This window comes from Drosophila grimshawi, unplaced genomic scaffold, assembly GCF_018153295.1.
Source record: "Drosophila grimshawi isolate 15287-2541.00 unplaced genomic scaffold, ASM1815329v1 contig_1377, whole genome shotgun sequence".
Taxonomy (NCBI): Eukaryota; Metazoa; Arthropoda; class Insecta; order Diptera; family Drosophilidae; genus Drosophila; species Drosophila grimshawi.
The window spans coordinates 23,771,306-23,790,803 of record NW_025062900.1 but is presented as its reverse complement, the minus strand read 5'-3'; the positions used below and the strand labels follow the sequence as shown (position 1 = coordinate 23,790,803).

Here is a 19,498-nt window from a genome sequence, read left to right as displayed (position 1 = left end):
AAAAAACAAAAATGCAAAGCTGCCATCTGCTTCAATGGACACTACTTGCATACTTACACTGATGAGCAGAGCATGGAGAAACGGTTTGATTTGTTGAGATTCAGTGAACCTTATACTGTTACACACTTATATTGTAATTAATTATATAGCGTCAGCAGCTATGATCTTTACCTTGAATAAGGATTTGATCTACTTTAAGAATTTCACAGGTATAGGATTAAGGAATGCGAGAAAGCACCATAACTGAAATGAACGATTCCTCAAAAGAATAAAACAACTATAATTAAATATATGTTTAGTATAGTTGATTAATTTGGCATGACAATGAAGCGAAAGCTAACTGGTGGCTATAAAGCGAGTTAAGCTTGTCAACTTACTATATCATCTGACACTTTTATTTGGTGCCTGACACTTTTGAAAAATACTTTTGCTTCAGATTTAACTGTAAACAGATTCTTTAATTCAATTCAATAACGTATCATAATATTCATAGTACAGTTAAAGTCCTAATTCTTGTAATTATTGACCATCTGATTAAGTTTATATTTATTGCTGCATTAAGAACTTTGAGCCAACTTTGAGTGTGCCAGTATTGAAATAAGCCCAGAATGTCTGAATATTTTCGAAGGCCTGCAGCTACAAATCTCAAATCAAATACAAGACGTACCACCAAGTGGATCTATTGGAACCAAAGCGTGATATTATTTGGCTTTGTCTTGGACTTGTTAATAGTGCCAACTAAATCAGATGAGGATGACTCCAGTGATTGGGATTACAATAGCCTACTTGCGACTATTGCAGAGCAAAACTCTTCCAGTAATTGGAATAATGCTACATTACATACAAGGCTTTCTCAGCACTTTGTCAGTACAAACTTTAGCGCCTTTCAATCAAATGCTGTCTACACCACAGAACACAATTATTCCATGTTGGCGATGGGTCACATATACAAATTGGTGCACTTTTTTTTCGATCAGCTTGAGCCAATACTGCCTGGTAAGTATTTGAAATTGAACAATACAACTTATACGCTATGTGGATATAGGCTATGTTGTGGTCAAGGTAGGGGATATTCTCTCCCTAGGGCCCAAGGTGGCGTCTAACGACTGGAGCACTCTCTTGGCGCAGTATTGGGTAGTGTATTTGTGGGTTATTCTCCTGCTCGTTCTCATCATAATCGTACCTTTCATAGCGTAAGTGTGCTAAAATCAAACAAAAATAGTTCTTATCATATGTGTACCATTTACAGTGTGTGTTATTGCTGCATCTGGTGCCGGCGTTGCAAAATAGGATGTCCACCCTGCGATCAGCAAAAGAATGCACGCAAATTTTACTGCTGGAGTTCCATTCTCATCTTGCTAATGCTTGGAATTCTGTAAGTCTAATCCGAGTCATCCATAATTTATAATGGTCTTAATACTATCGCAGGCTGGGACTTATTATTGCCTATGCGAACCATTCTTTGCTAGATATTGGACTTCAGCAGTCAAATCGTCTCAAGCGCCGTGGCACCGAGGACACTTGCACCATCCTTAAAGATGCTCACCGACACATTCAGCATCTCTTTATAAAAAATTACAAAGAGATGAGTGACCATCTAAAGGAAATCTTAAATGGTGAGTCTTTTTAAATACCGTATTCCGCGTATTCAATTGTCCTACTGCAATATATATTTTGCCAGAGGCAGGCCAACACGTATACTCTGACCTACTGGATATCTCTGAGTCCGTTGCGGCGATTGAATTTGAGCGCATTCTAATGAACATGGAAAAGGCGCATTCTTTGATGAGCACATTGCGAGGATTGCACACGGATCTCCGTTTTTACGGCAGGCAACTGGTAGACGGTAAATAGATTGCTTAGACCTTATTCATTTTTAAGTATTTAATTTATTAGGCTTGCGCGGAGTAAAGCGTGACTTAAGTTACGTTTGTATTTCGATGTGTGGAAATAGCGATTGCCTTCATTTTTTACAAAGATCGAGAATTCAATTCATTGATACCTCACCGTGTCTTCACTTTGATAAGGTAACAATTAGATTACGTTAAATATATAGAGCCAATTTATTTTTATATGTCTATTATCTCTCACAGCTACCCAATGTCGAATATTATATGGAGGGCATTGAATCAATAATAAAAGCAAGGGATCTCACTGACATCAAGTTAGACAAGATAGTCAACCTGGTTAAGGCTGGTGTAAATCCAATCGTGCCGCCACTGCTCAAAGATATTAAAGAGGGCCAATCATTTTTCCACGCAGAATCAACAACCTTACGGATAATCCTCGATGAGGTGATCTCTGAAATTCATTCAAAAACTGTGCAATCGAACCAGTCCTTCGAAGACCTAATGGTCAAATTCGGGTCGGCGCGTAAAATTATCCATTATACGATTTTTGTAGTTATTTTATTGGTAAATTCTCATTGAATATAATCGATTTATGCGACATTCGATTTCTTGACAAAAGGTTTTTGATTTTAAGAAATGTATTCCGCATGATAAGGAAAGATATGTCGATAAATGATTGTAATTAAAAGTAGATTTTTCCCATTAATCGATTCTGCATACTTTCCTTAGCAGAAAAAACATCCAACAAATTTACTTTTCTTTTTTCCATTTCAGATTCTGATTTTCCTGACAATAGCGATTTTAATTGGATGCTGTGACCGCGACCATAGCGATAAAATCTGCAGCAAAAGCACTGGAGCTACTTGCCTGTTAATGTAAGTTGGTAAACAAAATTTGTATTTCACGGTTTCTGTTACCTTTATTTTCTTTTCTTTTCACAAAGTGCCATAGTGCTGATGTTCAGCGTGTTCTCACTTGTAGTTTTGGTTGGACTATTTTACTTTGTCATGGGTTTGATTACCTACCAGGGAGCCTGCGCACCGTTTGAAAATCCACAAATTAAATCGATGTTAAATCGCAAGGATTCAGTTATTAAACTAAATCGGGATACGACAAAAGACTTCCATCAATCGAATCCTCTGGCGCTGCGTATGTCAACTGAAATTGGAGAGTGTTTGCCCAATGAGACGATCTTTAGTATACTTCTTGGCTCAAATTTGTATGATATTGAAAACAAATTGCGCGTTAAGGTTATACATTCCCCTTTGCCAGAGCCGAAATTCTTTCCGTTTAATTCGCTCGACTTCAATATAAATCTAAAAGTACCAATGCTGCTTAACAATAACTTTAGGGATTATCACAGTGAAAAGTTTACAAAGTTTTTGTGCGACGAGTTAACGCCAGTAGATTTGACTGAAATAATCAAGGAAATATTTCTATTACACCCTAAACTATGGACTCAGTGGGGTATATATGATTGGGCGCGAATCGCTCTGCAGAATGAAGCTGTTAACATTCAAAAATTTTATGATGAGCTCGTTCCCAAAGTCTTATCCCACATAAATGAAATGAGACAGATACTGCTCGAAATTGATAAACTAGTGTTGTACAAGAGCAATCAATTTGACAAATCCCTTCAAATTTTGAAGGAAATGTCAACACGAGCCACCATTTTTATGAGAGATAAGGGCGAAGAAACCGCATCAGAACTACGCCGAAATGTCACTATTTATGTTGACGATCAAGTTAACAACTATATCGAAATGGTCATTAGCGAGTGCTTAAATAATGTCGGGAAATGCGCTCCGCTTGCGTATATTTATTATCGTAGTGTAGCCATGGTTTGCGACCGCTTGATCAATCCTATGGTGAGTTCCACATTCATAAATTACCTACTGATACAACTTCTGATACTGCAAAGTTTATGTTTTCTTATGGCAATCTATAGAACGGTTTCTGGGTGGGCCTTCTTCTTTGCGGTCTACTTTTCCTGCCCATCGTTTTTTTGGCCCACCACTTGCAGTGCTTGTACAGGAAGATGTACCAATACACACAATATGAGTCGCAAGGAATTGGCATTATCGAAGGCGGGTAAGATTTCTACGTTATCCCATTTCAGTCAACGCTGATCCGACTGTCCACAGCTGTGCGCGTTGCACGGCGTATGCGACACCTTTCCGCCCAGGGTTTTTTGCTCATCAGCCACACTACTGTGTCAATGGGAACCCAATGCCGAGCATTGTGCATGAGTCCGCATTGGGTGCAACATCGGTGGCAGAAACAGAAGCGGTGCTTGCAAGCAACACCCTGAAACGCAAACAGGAATAACACAAGTTTCAATTTATGCCATATTCCGAATTTAAATGGGGTAACTTTTAATATCGCGCTTACGGTTGATAGTCTTAGAAAATCTTTAAAATAAATCTAAGGAATCTTTTTAATTATTAATCATGATCATGAAACATGAAAAATCAGTTATATTAGGCACACCGATGATTATATATGATGTAGCTCAACGACGTAACATTTTTTGAGGAGCATAATCCAACTAAAATTTAATGAGTTTTTACATGATATCTTTATCAAATCGATTTGAAAATCGATTCAGCTTTGCGAAAGTGATGGCTCTGGAAAGGTTGTACTCCATCTCTACATGCCAAGAACTTATCTTTAGGCCGATATTTCCATGGATATTTTAATATACTTATTCGATTTTGGTAATTGGTTTGATCAGGGATATCTCCCACACTCCTACACAATTATATTATATTATATATCTTCACCATCATTACAATGACGGTAGTCCGTAGAGTCTCCTACCATCTATTCAATGCAGGAGCCAGCGACCTTAATACATCAAGAGAGGAAGGCGCGCATGCGGGTAATGAGCCAAGAACTTGGTTTATGGGTGTGTGTCCAGGCCATTGGTGTATCAGGCGCCAACTGCTGGGAAACAGGTTACTCCCAAGTCAATGGGGAGCGAGAGTGGGAAGGTGATTCTGATGAACCATCGTTGTTCTGGTCGGTGTATTAATCAAGTCGATTGCCCGATATTGCAGCGATATCTTTGCTGCACTTTGCAGTGCCTCGATAGCAGGGCGCATAATTTATCAAATGCCAGAGCCAGAACAGAGAACACAGATCGAACTAAACTGAGTCAGTGCCTCGGCATGCCATAATGAACCTTAGCCTACTTACTAAGGCCGCTGGTTGTTTCCCACAATTATGTAAAGCAGGAGAAAAATTGTGGAAAAATGTGCACAGTGAGCGGTGGCCAAAGAAACAAACATGCCTCGCAACTAGCAACTTTGGATAAGGTGCATCTCTCGACGAAGCCAATTGCTTGGCCAAATTATAATGCATTACTTCATAACTCCCCGCCAGCAACTTGTTTGAACTGAGCCAAAAAGATTCCCTGGGCCAGTGGGCAGTGGGCAGCAGCAACAGCGCCAATCAAATCACTTGTTGCCCCAAAGCTAGTTACAAGATTGTTAGACAATAAGCAACAACAACTATTGTTGCTGTGGCCTACATAGTCCTGACTTTAGCCTGTCACCCCCTCAGTACCCCTCTGTCCTCCTCAGAGCAGCTCCTGTCCCCTCTGGTGCTCTTCTCTGTGGCAGTTAATTTGATTATGTTTGGCTGCATTGATTAACTGCCGCCTGACATGACGGCTCAATTCCCAATCCCAATCCCAGCTCGCACCCCTCCAGCGTCCATGATTATCGATTGCGCAATGTCCCCGTCTCGTCTTTGACTAAGTCTCTCTTGTCTTTGGCAAACAAGCAAACGAATTGGCCCTTCAGCTAGTTTGCCTGGGCAACGTTGAACTGACAACGATCGCGTAATCGCCCTTAATCCATCAATAAAACGGGGCCATCACGATATCGTTGCTCCCCAATTGTTGGCAGTTGCCACCGTTGCTCAAAAAAAAAAAAAAAAAAACTGGCGGCGACGGTTGTCGACAACATCAACAACATTCAAATTTGCCAATTGGAACTTAGAAGCAACTGCAGAGCCCAATGCAACTCCAAACACCATCAGTCAACACAATCAATCTTTAAGTCTCCCCAATCATACCAGACCAGAGCGGCGCGAAGTGGAGCAAAGCAGAGATTCAGGATTGTGATTTCGAGTATTTTGCGCAGTTTGTTGTGAAAATATTTGAGCTGTTTTTATTCATTAAGTGCTTTTATTGGACCTTAACGAGCAGCGCTATCGATCAAGTGCCCTAAAACCTTTCACTAATGATTTGATTATGTAGCAAAAAAAAAGTAATTTTTTCCTCCAACCCCTTTTGTTTCTGATTTCCACAGAGTCGATATCATGTGGAGCTGCTCAGCTAGTTGAAGTTGTACAAATTTGCCTGAAAATTATTGTAGGCGGTCACAAAGCTGCCTTCAATTAGTATAAATTGGAAGCCTTTGTTGGTTTTACATCACTTCATAGTTATATAAATAAATTGGCGGGTAGCCAATAACCCTATCTGTAGGGGAGTCATTAGATTCCTAAAATTTATTTTATGTCTTAGCTTTAGTTTAACAATTGGATTATTGTCGTATATTCCTTTAACAATACATTTTAAGCACCAAACATTTACATTTCCTCAGTTAACGGAAATCAGCTTTTCTTCTTTAATAAGCACAAAATACATTTTAAAATGACCTAATACCATGAATATCATCTGAACATTTTGTACGACAACTGATGAGCTATAACAATAACCCTCATCAAGAAAATACCCTGTGGATTGCTTGGATTGTCCACATACTACGGCAGCTATCTGTTTGGCTTGCCACTTCTCACCTGAAATTCAGGGAATGATTCAAAGTGGATAACAAATGTCCTACAGACCCAAAACAAACGATGCGCATTCACTTTTATTCCTTGGCATATGCAATAAAGAAACAAATTAACTGATGATCAGTGTCAATGGAATGCAACCATGTAAATTATACACTCACACACAAACACACACTCACACACAAACACACACACACACACACAAGACGGACACTCCACACTAACCCAACGCAAAAGCAGCAACAGCAACAACAACTTGGCCATAATTTAAATACAAGCCAACCAACAACGAACCAACAGCGACAGAGATATTGGTAACGGTGACTGGTTGAATCGTGTCGTGATTACAGGTTGTTTGGAGGATTGGCCGCAACGCCAGAACTATGCGAATGTTGTCGCTTTTTAAGCGATGAATTAAGCGATATTTGCAATTAATAACTGTCATGCTGGAAATCTGTTCGAATATAAAATTTGTTTAACTCAAATCAAAGCGCAGCGACTGAACAACTACAGCAGACATCTGGCTCGCCTCCCACTTCTCCCGCTGCTGTTCCTTCTTCTTCCTTGACGATGGCCCAGAGATTTCGCAAGCGACTTTCGTGTTAATGGTATGCAGGCAATGCCATTGATTTCACTTCGATTATGGGGCACATAAAGAAACGCTTATGGCCCGGGCCCATAGTCGAGTCGAGGTCGCCGCAGACCGCCGCCACGTGCGACCAGAAGGCGGCAAAAGTTATTGACTGATTATGAGATTTGGCACGCCATGAGCAGCTAGCAGGCTGACTGGTCGGCGGGTTGGCTGCTTGGTTGGCAGGAGAGGTACACAGCTCCAAGTGAATGCACAAGCCACTCTTGTAGCCGTCTCCGAGGCGTCGCGACCCGTCGGCAGATTATATGTTTTGAAAGTGCAGCCAGCGAGTGATTTCTTTATGAATTCATTAAACTTTAAATTGGTTTTAAATTGGCCACAGTTGTATGCTGTTTGCGTGTGCATGTGTGTGTATATGTGTGTTAGGGTGTGTGCGAGGAATTCGGCACGACCTGCTTGCCAAAAAATTATCTGGCAGCATACATCTACATACAACGCCTGCCTGCCTGCCTGAACTGCCACACTCGTGTGTGGCCATAAGGAAGCAGCAGCCTTTGGGCCAGGCCAATAATATTAATAACACGCACTTTGGGCTGCCTGGTGCTGCTGCTGCTGCTGTTGCTGCTGGACAGCTGCCCCGCTGGCAACAAGCCAACGCCAACGCCAAAGTCAAAGCCAATGGCCAACGCCATCGCATCTTTTGTTTGTTTTCATTAAGAAAATATTGCAGCGTCAACATGAAATCAATACCGAGGCCAAGGTCCACACCCGCACCAGCACCCGCAGCACCAACATATCCAGCATCAGTTGCAGCTACAACAACAACTACAGCTCGATGCATAACGCACTACAACAACAACACATACAAACCACGCCTTTTGTTTCACGGCTGCCTTTCTGATGGGGGTGACTGATTGCGATTGTGCAGCAGGCAGCCAAACAGTCCGTCAGTCAGTCAGTTGGTCCAACAGTCTCCCAGTTTCAGTTCCAGTTGCAGTTGCAGTTGCAGTTGTTGCCGTTGCAGGACATGTGCAGTGTGCCGTTTGTCAGTGGCGCAGAAAAGAAAGGAGTTTTACTTTGTGTTTATCATGACTGGTGGCTGCTGGTGGTGCCCGTGTGTTGATGGTGGTGGCGTAGCCTTCTACAGAAATCTGATACTTTCAGCTCTGCTCGTAATTGTGCAGATGCATTTGCTAAAGGTGTCACTTGAGTTGTTGTTCTTCTTCATGTTGCTGTCGTGTCGCCCAGCTATTTTTGACTAACGACAACGGCACAAGTTGGCCACGCGCATGAGATTTGAGCCTGAGGTTGAACATAATAGGGAAATGTGAGTATTCACAGACTCCATGCAAGTCACACCTGTTTTTAGCCTGTGAAGGAAGTGTTTGTGCGACTTAAGCGCCGCTTAAGATATGACATCGGAAGTGCATTCTGGAAAGGGTTGCTCCAGCTGCATATGTTCTCTCTATATATGTGTACATATATTGTGGATGAAATATCCTGTACGACAGTGAAGATCAATATAAATTGAGAGTTTTCTTATTAATTGAATTTCCAATTTGTTATTAAGTGAGAAACTATTTACTTCAGTTTGTAATTTTCCACACTCTTGATCTGATCACTTTTAAGCATATTAAATTGTATTAATGTCGTTTCATTCCGTTTGACTTTTAGTCAATCCACAAATTTCGATTCTCACGTTGGCCAAGGCAAAGAAGGCAATTAAAATGATCAAATAATCAATAAACGATTGCATTTAGTAGCAGGCACAAAACGTGCATTTAATTGAGGCTAGCAGCAGCAGCAACAGTTGGCAGTCGGCAATGGGCAACAGGCCCACTTCATGATTACATAAAATTATAATTTAAATCAAATAGCGCAAAAAGCAAATAACAAATAATAAATAAGAAAACCAGCCAAAAAATCAAGCTTAATGCTTTAAGCAGCCACCCACTCACTGCGAAGGACGCGGCGGCTGCAACTGCGGCGCCTCAAGCCAAATTATAACGATCTCTTTGGAGTCTTTTTGCAGTTGCCAGTTGCCAGTTCCGTTCAGGCAGTTGGCCAAAACAATACCCGCCATGATCGCGCGCCGATCAAAAACGGCAACGGCTGCCTGCCTCGCTGCGACAACCGACAATCGACAATCGATAGTCAACAGTCGACATAACCCGCGGGCGCCTCAAACTTAAATGAAATTGAAATGGCCACACAATTATAAGCAAGAACAAAGTGCCGAAAATTAAATACCCTTGTGAATTAATGAAACGACTTCCATGCGAAGTGAACATTAATGTAATCTGTTTTTAGCCAAAAGCTTTGCCAAACCATTTTATTTGTTGCTTAGCTCAATTTATCATTCGTTTAGAATAAATTCTATGAAGTGTTGAACTGGATTTTGCTGAAATTTTAATTTCTATGGTCATGACCAAAAAAGAAAACTACAAAAACGTAAATCATACAAGAACTGAATCCTTCCCTTAACAGCTTGTTGAATTAGGGATATGTTTTGGTCAAAGACAACTTCAAGTAGAAGCGAAAGTTTATTAGAAAGATTTTAGCCTTTACATTCGATTTCTTAACTTGGTCAGAAACACTTACATAGGAAAATTAGAAAAGGAATGAGGAAACTAATGTATATATGGAGGAAAAAAGTATGATCATTGAGCAATGTTTTGTTTTTTCATTTTCAACGACTAATAATTCTGAATATGCATACTACCATATGCAACCACTTCCCCTTGATTAACCTTTTCATATGTTTTTAAATGCCTTAAAGCTAGGAACAGAGTATTGCATAGTTGAGAGATATAAATTGCTCAGTTTTAACATGTTTATTGTTTTGGATATGTGGCGCATTAGCCGTTTCAAATGCTGCCTCTAAGAATTTCCTCAAACTCATTGACTTGATTTTGATTTGTCGTCCCATTGAGCCCAATTGTTGATTATGCAACTGCAATGCGGAGTACAATGGAGCTGTGAGCTCGGAGCACGTGCAGACCTTGCCAAGCTGTTGAGAGAAGACAAAAAAAAAGTCTTCCGATAGATGCAACTGAACGTTTGGCAACTCTTGAAACGCTTCTCGTATCTCGTTTGCATCATCTGCATAATGTTTTTGTTTTTGTTTTTGTTTGCGATTATTATTATTATTAGTTTTATGCATTTGCAGTTTGCCGTTTTAGCCAAACTCCAATGTTTGGAGTTGCTGTTTTAATAGTCGTGGTCAGACATTGCGACTGGCGGTGGTGTCAGAGTTCAATCAAATGAATGGCACCCACAACGTTTAATGTCTTTGATGGTTTTATTAGTCGAATGCCGACAGACATAGGCCAGCAGATACTTATCCAACTATTCGAATACTTATTCAAGTGAGTACTCGTATCTCCAGTCCACTGACTCATTAGCCATTGTTGTGCTGATGAAGTTGTTTGGAGTTTTTACAATTTTTTTTTTGTTTTCCTCGTTTTTTTTTTCGACCAGCCGGATTGTGATTTCTATAGTTGATTACTAATATTTGCAGCGAGGCTTTAATTTTTTTTTAGTATTTTTTTATATTTATTGGTAAGCAATTTGCAAGTTAAAGAAAAAAGTTCAAGGTTCCAAAATTAAAAAGTGGCGCAGCCAACGAAACTACTCAATACCGATAATGCCGGTGCTGATGCTGAAGCTGATGATGATGATAATGGCACAGAGCTCTGGTCAAGGTTGGAAAACATCCTGAGGCCTATACAAAATTTGTTGGGTGGAGTTCGATTTGCAATATGCCAACAAAGCCGAGGATAAAATGTTATACTATGGAATCTTTCTAACTTTGCCAAATCACATTGTATAATAAAGAAAAAAATGTTCCTATTACTTCTAATTACCAAATTATACCATATAGTAAATGAATGTTTTTCTTCTTCTAATTTTGAATTTTAATAGATAATATAATAGAAAAGAATAAAGGCGATACGCAGTTTTTCATGTAATCTAATCAGGTAATATTTTTTTGACGTATACAGTAAATATTTATTGATGTTTTACAGTCTGGACTATCTATGCATGCAGATTATGGACTAGTCGAAAACTTGTAACTATAGTATTCTTGTCTTCTCTTTAAATTTGTTGCTTTCCCGATGATTTCTCATCGCTCGCATCTGTTCTATCTGCACTCTGAAACACTGACAGGCTCATTTGTTGCTAGTGAGCCGAATAGTCTGACTCCCCACAAAACTCGCTCACAGCATAGCCAGCCCCATTGGAGTTCTCCGATTCTCCCCTCTCGCTCTCTATATATATATATATATACATTGATCATTAGCTTGGCCCTGGCAATGATCGCTGGCAACAAGTGTTACGCCCAGCCAGATGACAATAGCTTTCAAATGTTTCTAATTAAAAAACGACAAAATGAGAAAGAAAGAAAAAAAACACACGATGGCAAGCAAGGTATGCGATGCATTCAACAAGCTAAGGCCTCAGCTATATATAGATGCATTGTATATCCCATATACATACATAGATAAATACTCGTACAGCTGCCTCTTAACTCGCTGTGAAGTATAATGTGACCGACAACAAAAGCAACAGCAACAGCAACAGCCACACTAACAACAACAACAACAGCAACAGAGCCCGCATAAAGTGAGCGTGTCGAGCCTATGGGACGCTAATCATAAGCATTTGGCGATGATTTAGTGTCGCCAGCCTGAGACACGTGTGTGTGTGTGTGTGTGTGCGTGTATGTGTTTGTGAGTTCATATATGTGTGTGCGTGTTGCAAGAAGTGGGGCCAATGTCGCAAACTGCCATCAGGCTGCCTCATCGTGGCGTCGGCATCCTTTCAAGCTGATTTTTCACACGCCGCACATTGTTTGTGCTACGTGAAATATTCCAATGGGCCGCACACAACTCACAAAGTGATTACCCATTTACAAAAGCACCCAACTCCCCACCACCCCACTACTCCATATGAGTTGTGGGGGTTTTTGTCAACCGTTTTTTATTTAGGGCTGGCAGTCAACAGGCGCGTCATTAATTAACGTCCTGTTTGCCCTAAACCGAGTTGAGCATTTAATGCTATTTGCTTTAGACGGCGCCGCCACCGCTGCATTACTGCACCCACCCAATCAGACTGTCAGACAGACCACCCCTTTATCATGCAAGTATATATACAACTCTGGTCCCCTCTCCGCTTTCTCTTGCTATTTTCGTTTTCAATTTTCATTTTCAATTCCAAATTGCGCGCTCACTTGGCACACTTTGACTGGTTGTACTGTTAATTACCGTTGCACTTTCATTTTACACTGTTTTATTGCGCCATCCCGTGCACCCCCTACTTGTATGCACTGCCTCTTAACCCTACCCCTATGCGTATGGCTACTATTTATTGCTTCCATTTGGTTGCAAGCGGGTTTATTAGTACGTTCGCCTCCCACTCCCCATCCCTGTCCTCCTCGTCCACCACTTGTGCTGTTTTTGTTGATTTTGGCAGCTTCATTGACGTTTAACACGTTGAGCGGTCGGTCCGAAGGGGTTGACAGCCCTCCACGGTTACCAGTTCCATAAATGAGTTAACAACAGATGTTTACATTAATATTTTTATTATGTTTATCAATGTGCTGAGCTCAGTAGAATACAAGAATAATAAAATACTTTATAAATTGGAATTGACATAAATATTTATAACAAATACTATATTGCTTTGAATGTGTAGACTTATCGAATAATTTTTGAATTGTCAAGTTTTCGGAAACATCCTGCTAACGAAATTATTTACCAGATACCATTGGTCTATCTGAAGTCTTATTTCATAATATAATATGATTGACCAAGCTATTATCCGAATCTTATATATCATTTCAAACCTAATCAGCCAAATCTCTCAACCATAAAAATCAACTACAAAAACATTTGAGACTTCACTTCATCTGTAAAAAAAAAACCAATTTCGATGCAAGCGCTTAGTCTCATCCCAATATAAATGTCATGTTTGACGTGGAATATGACCAAATTGTATTCCCGTTTCGTCTTAGCCCTCTTGTATCGTAATGTGTTTTCTTATGTTTTGTTGGCTGCAAACACACCGATGATGGTCCGTAATCGCTGAAATTGGCTTAGTTGCACATAAAACTTTCCCCTGCTCCCTTACTGAATATCCAAAGCTTCCCAGTCGGTGCAAATACATAATAAAACAATAAAAACAACTTTTACGATAGCAGCCGGATTCTTTGAGCATCGCTCCAAATACTCATTCAAGTGCAATAAATGTTGCACGGGACAATCCGTCAATGGCAAACAGTAACCGTTCCACTCGCTATCCCAACCACGCCCTCACTCCCATGTAGCATCCCCCTCTTGTAGCGTAGAAGGTGACAAGGCCCCAAAGATGAGACGCATATAAAAATCAAAGTCAGACGTCGGCAATTTGATGGCATTTTGAAGGAATCAATTTAAGCGCATTTAATGCCAAGCGATAATGCCAATGCCTTCTGCATCAGATTAGTTCAGTTCAGTTCAGTTCAGCTCAGTTCAGCTCAGTATTGAGATCTCTCGAGTTCTCGTCGTTCAACTTTTCAGCGTTGATATAAAAGTTTCAATAATTTTCTATGGCCAGACCAAAAATACTCGCAATGTGTGTCAAAGTGGGGAGCGAGTTAAGTGCGACGCCAGGGAATTGATTTAACATTATTCTAGCTCCTATTCCTGTTGTTGTTGCTGTTGTAGTTATTGTCAATGGGGCGACACCTTGTTCAGCAGCAGCAACATGATGGTTAAGGGAAGGGGGTAGATGCAACATTCGTATCTGTACCCCATTCGATGGCAGATATTCACTAATTAGTTGTTGCCTGCAAGATATTTATGCGTCGTTGGTGTCACTTGGCACATAAAACTCAGCATCAAGGGGGGAGTTTTGGGGAGCTGCTGCTGCTGCAACTTCTGCTGTTGCTGTTGCTGTTGCAGCTGCGTGCGATAAAAAGGCCCAAAATTAGGTAAAAGGCGTGTAAAGTGCACACTGGAACGATTAACGGTCTGCATTAGCTGGGAGGCCTGATTAATACAGGGAATTAAATGACATTCTTTTCACGCTAGAGATAAGATCGTGAGTTTATTGAGCATTTTGTGAGTGGTTATAGTGTGCAAAAGCAAAATTAATAAATGAATATGTATTTACTCTTCGTCATTAATAAACGTTGTGATCGCAAAGCTAATGCTCAAAAAATATTCAAATTTTGTATCCTCAATTTTGTTATTTTTTAATATTCGCAGGTTCAGATGAATGAATAAATGCTTCAAATTATTCTATTTGTAAAAGATAATTAGAAATAAATGTATTGCATCTGTTAAGTCAATCATCATTTTAGCATTGTCCAGCTTTCGATGGCTGCTTCTTGTTTATCAGCGTTAGTCTCGTAAAAAAAAATCAGTCCCACGCCCATCTCTAGTTTAGATCGCTGGCTTTGCTGTATGCACTGCTAATATGAAAATTTGACTCCGCTGGCAACGGAACTGAGGAAAAACTGCTGCTAATGCAAAAAAAAAAATGAAAATAATAAAAAAAAAGTAGAAACGAAGACGTGAACGCGACGTTTGCGTCGTAGCCTCGCCTGATCGCCCCAATGTATCACGATGGATTTATAGTTTAGTATGCACGATCAATCAAAAATCGTGAAGAGAAAGAAATAGAGAGAGCGAAAGAGAACTCTCTAACAGCAGCAGTTGGAACAGCAGCAGGAACGTCTAAAAGACTTCCACTTGGAGCTGAAGTTTGAAGCGTTGCCAATAAGAATTATTACACCTGATTTGAATCTGCAGCCGTCGCAACAGAAATGTACTTGACCACAGAAACAAAAACAGCAACATCATCGGGAGAAAAGAAAAACAACGCCCACGTACTTGTGGGTGGGTCACCGCCGTCCAAATATCCAGAATGCAGAATTCAGAACCGAGAAATCCCCGCCAAGAAGCTGCTGCCCACAATATAAGCCCGACTGCATTTATTAACATTTTGACTTTGTAACCAGTGGAGCACTGTGGAGCTCATAGCAAAAGCAGCGTTTGGCCTGGTAGGCGTACTTAATCGATCGCTTGTTGATAGGCAAATTGGCAAAATACAAAAAGCGCGAAAAAAAGAAACCTGTTTACAGTTTTCGGTGGGGCTTTTCCAACGAACTACTCCCTACTCCTTAAGCTGATGCTGAAAATTCGTGATGAGCAACAGCAAAGCCGAAAACATTCATTTGGCTCAACTTTGGTTTAGTTCTTGTGGTCCTCGTGGTCCACCACTGTGTGATCTTTATCGGAGCCAAGAAACTTTTAGGGCACCATCCGACGTCCCGCTAGTCATTTACATTTGGCTCAAATGGGAATTTGGAGTTCGGAGTTTTATGTTTGGCGCTTTTTGGGGATTTGGCGACCGCCGTCGACGCCATCGTCGTCGTCGTCGTTGTCGACGTCGTCTGACAGTTGGAGCATTACAAAGTGATCGTTAAATCACGAATATTTAATTGTCTTCATCACCTGAGGGTGGTTGAAATTAGTTTGGACTTGGCTTTAAACATTTCTTCTTGTTGTCTGTCTGCTAGCTGCTCCATTTGTTGTAGCTATTGTTACTTTGTCTCGTACCTGGACTCTCCCCGTAATGGCTTGTAATGGTTTTAACTTTCAGATGGGGCCATTTAACTCTGCCAGTGCCCTCGTCAGTGGTTAGGGTTTAAGGTTTTTTTCCTCAGGTTTTTTGTTTTCAGTTTAGCCACAAATTGCATGTAGAGATTTGGCCTCTAATGAACGCTCTCAACCAGCGACATTAAGAGCTAATTTTATAGCAATGGATTGCAAATCAAACTAAGGTCAAGGGATGCACCACAACAACAGCAAAGTCAATACCAATGTGCTGTCAATTCCAATGTGTGATTGATGTAGCCATGTACGAAATAGCTTACCTACTTCAATACATATCTGGCTCATCATCGGTAGAAGCTAAGAAATTAAATTAATACTACAATTATTAACAAATCTAAAAGCATACAAATCTATTCATTTCAACAAAACTTCGGGAAAATTACAAAAAAAACACATGTACTTAACTTTTATTGAAAACTCTAAAAAATGGACTTCGTCTATATTTTAAATTCCCATAAGGCTGTTTCGTTAAATTTCCCATGTTTTGATCACACCTTAAGGTTATCATTTATAACTTATTGCTCATAAAGTGTTACGGAACAATAGTTAAATCAACTTCCCACGCTGACGTATAAAATGATTTGTTCTAGCCGCTGTGCACTACCCATAAAAACACTTCAGTTACAAACTGATCAAATAGAGGCAGTAATAACAATTAATGGAACCGAGTGTCATTAGTGTTGAACCCTCGATGGCTCGGAAAATCAGACAGTGACTAAACAGTTATCAATTATTACGAGTCGTCGATGATGTATGTCAACAATTGAAAAATGTTTTTGGGCTGCGAGTTGACTGCCAAACGCAAACAACAAGATATAAGAGATAGATCTTCTAATGGGTTCCCACATGAGGCCACAGGAAGCGGGCCACGGATCATTGCACATGTTTCACATGGTGAGGTTGATGGGTGGAGGGTGGGTTTGAAACTGTGCACTGTTCAGTGACATTTACCATATTGTACAGTAACAAAGGCAACAAAGATTCCCACAATTGTCAAATCACAATCCTGAGGGCGGCCGACGAAATTTGCCAACGAAACTTTGCTGATTGGAAGTTACCCAAATTGCTACCAGCAAAAATTAAATTAGGCCAAATTAAATAACAACGTGTCGAGGGGTTGCTTGCTTGCCCCACCCGATATCCGAGGCAGAACGCCGATCCATTAATGAGCGACAAACGCTGATGATATTATTTACTCTCGTACGGCGCATACTTGTCGACGTTGAAGTCACAGTGTAATTTGATGGCTGGCCACACTGGTCGAAGTCAACGAGGAGAGGGTTGCAACTTGTCCGCGTCACGGGTGCCTGCACACCCTCGCCCTCGCAACACGACCAGACCCTTGCACCACACACAAACACACTTTTGACATACGTTTTGAGCGTTCATTCAATTCTTAATATGCGACACGTGACCCACACTTTGCACGTCCACCACTCTGCCACTGCGCCACCTTCCTGCCAGTGCACCCAGTTGCAATGCAGGTCCTGCCCCGCAGCGAACTCAACTCGTCTGCTTTCCGGTTTGACTTGTTGTTCTCTGACACGCGCAATAGACGGGGCAACTTTCCCTATCGCATGGTTGCCATCTCCAAGTTTTGTTCTTCTTCCATTGTGGGTTGACCAGCGCCACGCGACATTCGATTCTGACGTGGGTGTAGGGTGTGGGGTGTGGGGTGTGCTCCTGTTAAGGGTGTGTCTCTCTCTGTGTGTGTGTAGTGCCTCTGCCGACATGTGGCCAACTGGTGGTGCAATGCTGATCTTTGATCGCAACTTTTCACGGTAGCCATTACTGTACCATAAAGCGACATTCCATGTGATTCTCATTCAGGCTCCTAGTATTCCTGAAAGCATTAATGTGTATTGAATTGAAAAAATTTCATAGCATGGGACAGGCAAGAATACTGTCTCACAAGAGATTTTTGTCTTTTAGTGATTTTGAATAGATTTGAGTGCGGTATGGGAAGGATTTGACTGCTTATTGGGATTACAATTATAGTATTATAAAATATATATATATATATATATATATAATTGGTACATTTTCTGTTTACCCTGAAGCGAATCATTTCATGCAAACGAACTTAGCTAGTATTACTCATTAAAATTTAACTAGAACAGGATACATTAAGATAATTAAATAGAAGTTGTTTGGTATTGCTCATTTGAAGCCCTGCATATTTATTTGCGCCTCTCTACATGATTCTCATAAATCTCTCGCACTGCTAGCAGCAATTGCAGCACTTTATTGACCTGATTGACCCAAAGCACGATGCACTCATCCCCGCGGGCAGTTAACGAAATTATCGCAACAACAACTGCAAGCGGGTTAAGGATAATGTTGCCACATTATTTTGCAAAATTTGCCCTAGCAAAGTCTAAGTTGAAGAAGGCGTCGTGAGCGCATTTTTGTTTTCCTTTCCAACAATTTTCTACACGTTTCTTTTGCGCTGCGGCTTGTGTATTTTTTTCTGTAGCTCTTGCAGATCTGGCTGAAATTGCCAAACAAATTAAGTGATTTGCTATTGACATTTCCGCGAGCCTTGAACAGCGCACGCGCGTGAATAATGAAGTGCCAAGATCGCTTACAATCGACAGAGTGAGAGAGACAGAAAGAGAGAGAGACAAGGAGAGAAAGAGATAGTGGGAGTCGTCAAGTCGTGGAATTGATCTTCTAGCGTTGCGGTCATTTTCACACAATTCACATTGACCCCGCGCACTGCAACTGACCCTGGTTAAGGCTGGGCCGATTGGTCTGCAGCAGCCTGCAGTGCTCAGGTTCACAGTTATGGCCACAGAGCCGTTGTTGTTGTTGTTGTCGTTGCTGTTGTTTGAGTCGACAATCCATTTTAATTTGTTTAACTTGTGCATCAATTTCTGTGCTTGTTTGTGCAGCTTCCTCTTCTCCTCCCCCCAACACAACCCTTTACCCTTGAATGCTGGCTGTCTTTGTGCATAAATTACTGACACTTGTCTCCATTAAAAATGAAGGTGATTCAACTGTCATTCGCAGCATCAGACCGGGCCCTGACTGTGTCTTCGACTACGACTTGGACAATTGTTGTTGTTGATGTTGTTGATGTTGTTGCTGTTGTGGCAGTCACGGCTCGCTTTTCACTTGGAATTGGACATGGATGTGTTTGTGGTTGCGAACTGGAATGATGACGGCCTATTGCGAATCCAATGAACATGAATCGATGGCAATTTTCTTGTAATTGTGTGATGTTGTTGTTCATTCATTCATTCGCTCATTGTTGTTGCTATTGAAGAGCAATTGACAAGCTGATCTGCCCGTTTTCTGAGCACATTTTAATGGCCATCTGCCTCAGTGTGAATCATGCAAAGCTTATGTACAAACACATTGCTGGCAAACATTCAACTATAGGCACTTCAATTTTAAATTGCAAATAATAATTATAAATGAATTTCATCAACTCTATGGTTTGCTATTGCAAACATTCAACGATGCTTAAATAAGTAGGATTTCAACATGCATCCCAAATGCAGAATATAATTCTTTTAGAATTACTTAAAAGATATCCATATACAATTAGCCAGTCTATGATATGATTTGTTGATACATTTAAGCAA

General features: G+C 40.7%; 1 protein-coding gene across 2 annotated transcripts; it reads left to right on the top strand.

The window, feature by feature from the left end:
- The first annotated feature begins 378 nt into the window (after positions 1 to 378).
- Positions 379 to 4,231, top strand: LOC6566914 (prominin-like protein). 2 transcript variants are annotated; one of them, XM_001993311.2, is made up of 11 exons: positions 379 to 996; positions 1,046 to 1,193; positions 1,250 to 1,375; positions 1,429 to 1,616; positions 1,682 to 1,846; positions 1,897 to 2,027; positions 2,094 to 2,414; positions 2,625 to 2,725; positions 2,794 to 3,718; positions 3,799 to 3,941; positions 3,995 to 4,231. In XM_001993311.2, exons 1-11 carry the CDS (start codon positions 609 to 611, stop codon positions 4,176 to 4,178), a joined length of 2,820 nt encoding a protein of 939 aa, XP_001993347.2. In that variant the 5' UTR covers positions 379 to 608; the 3' UTR covers positions 4,179 to 4,231. The 2 variants fall into 2 exon arrangements, with proteins under 2 accessions (XP_001993347.2, XP_043070477.1); XM_043214542.1 differs by lacking the exons at positions 2,094 to 2,414; positions 2,625 to 2,725; positions 2,794 to 3,718; positions 3,799 to 3,941; positions 3,995 to 4,231 and having other exon boundaries at positions 556 to 996; positions 1,682 to 1,839; positions 1,897 to 1,967.
- The last annotated feature ends 15,267 nt before the right edge of the window (positions 4,232 to 19,498 follow it).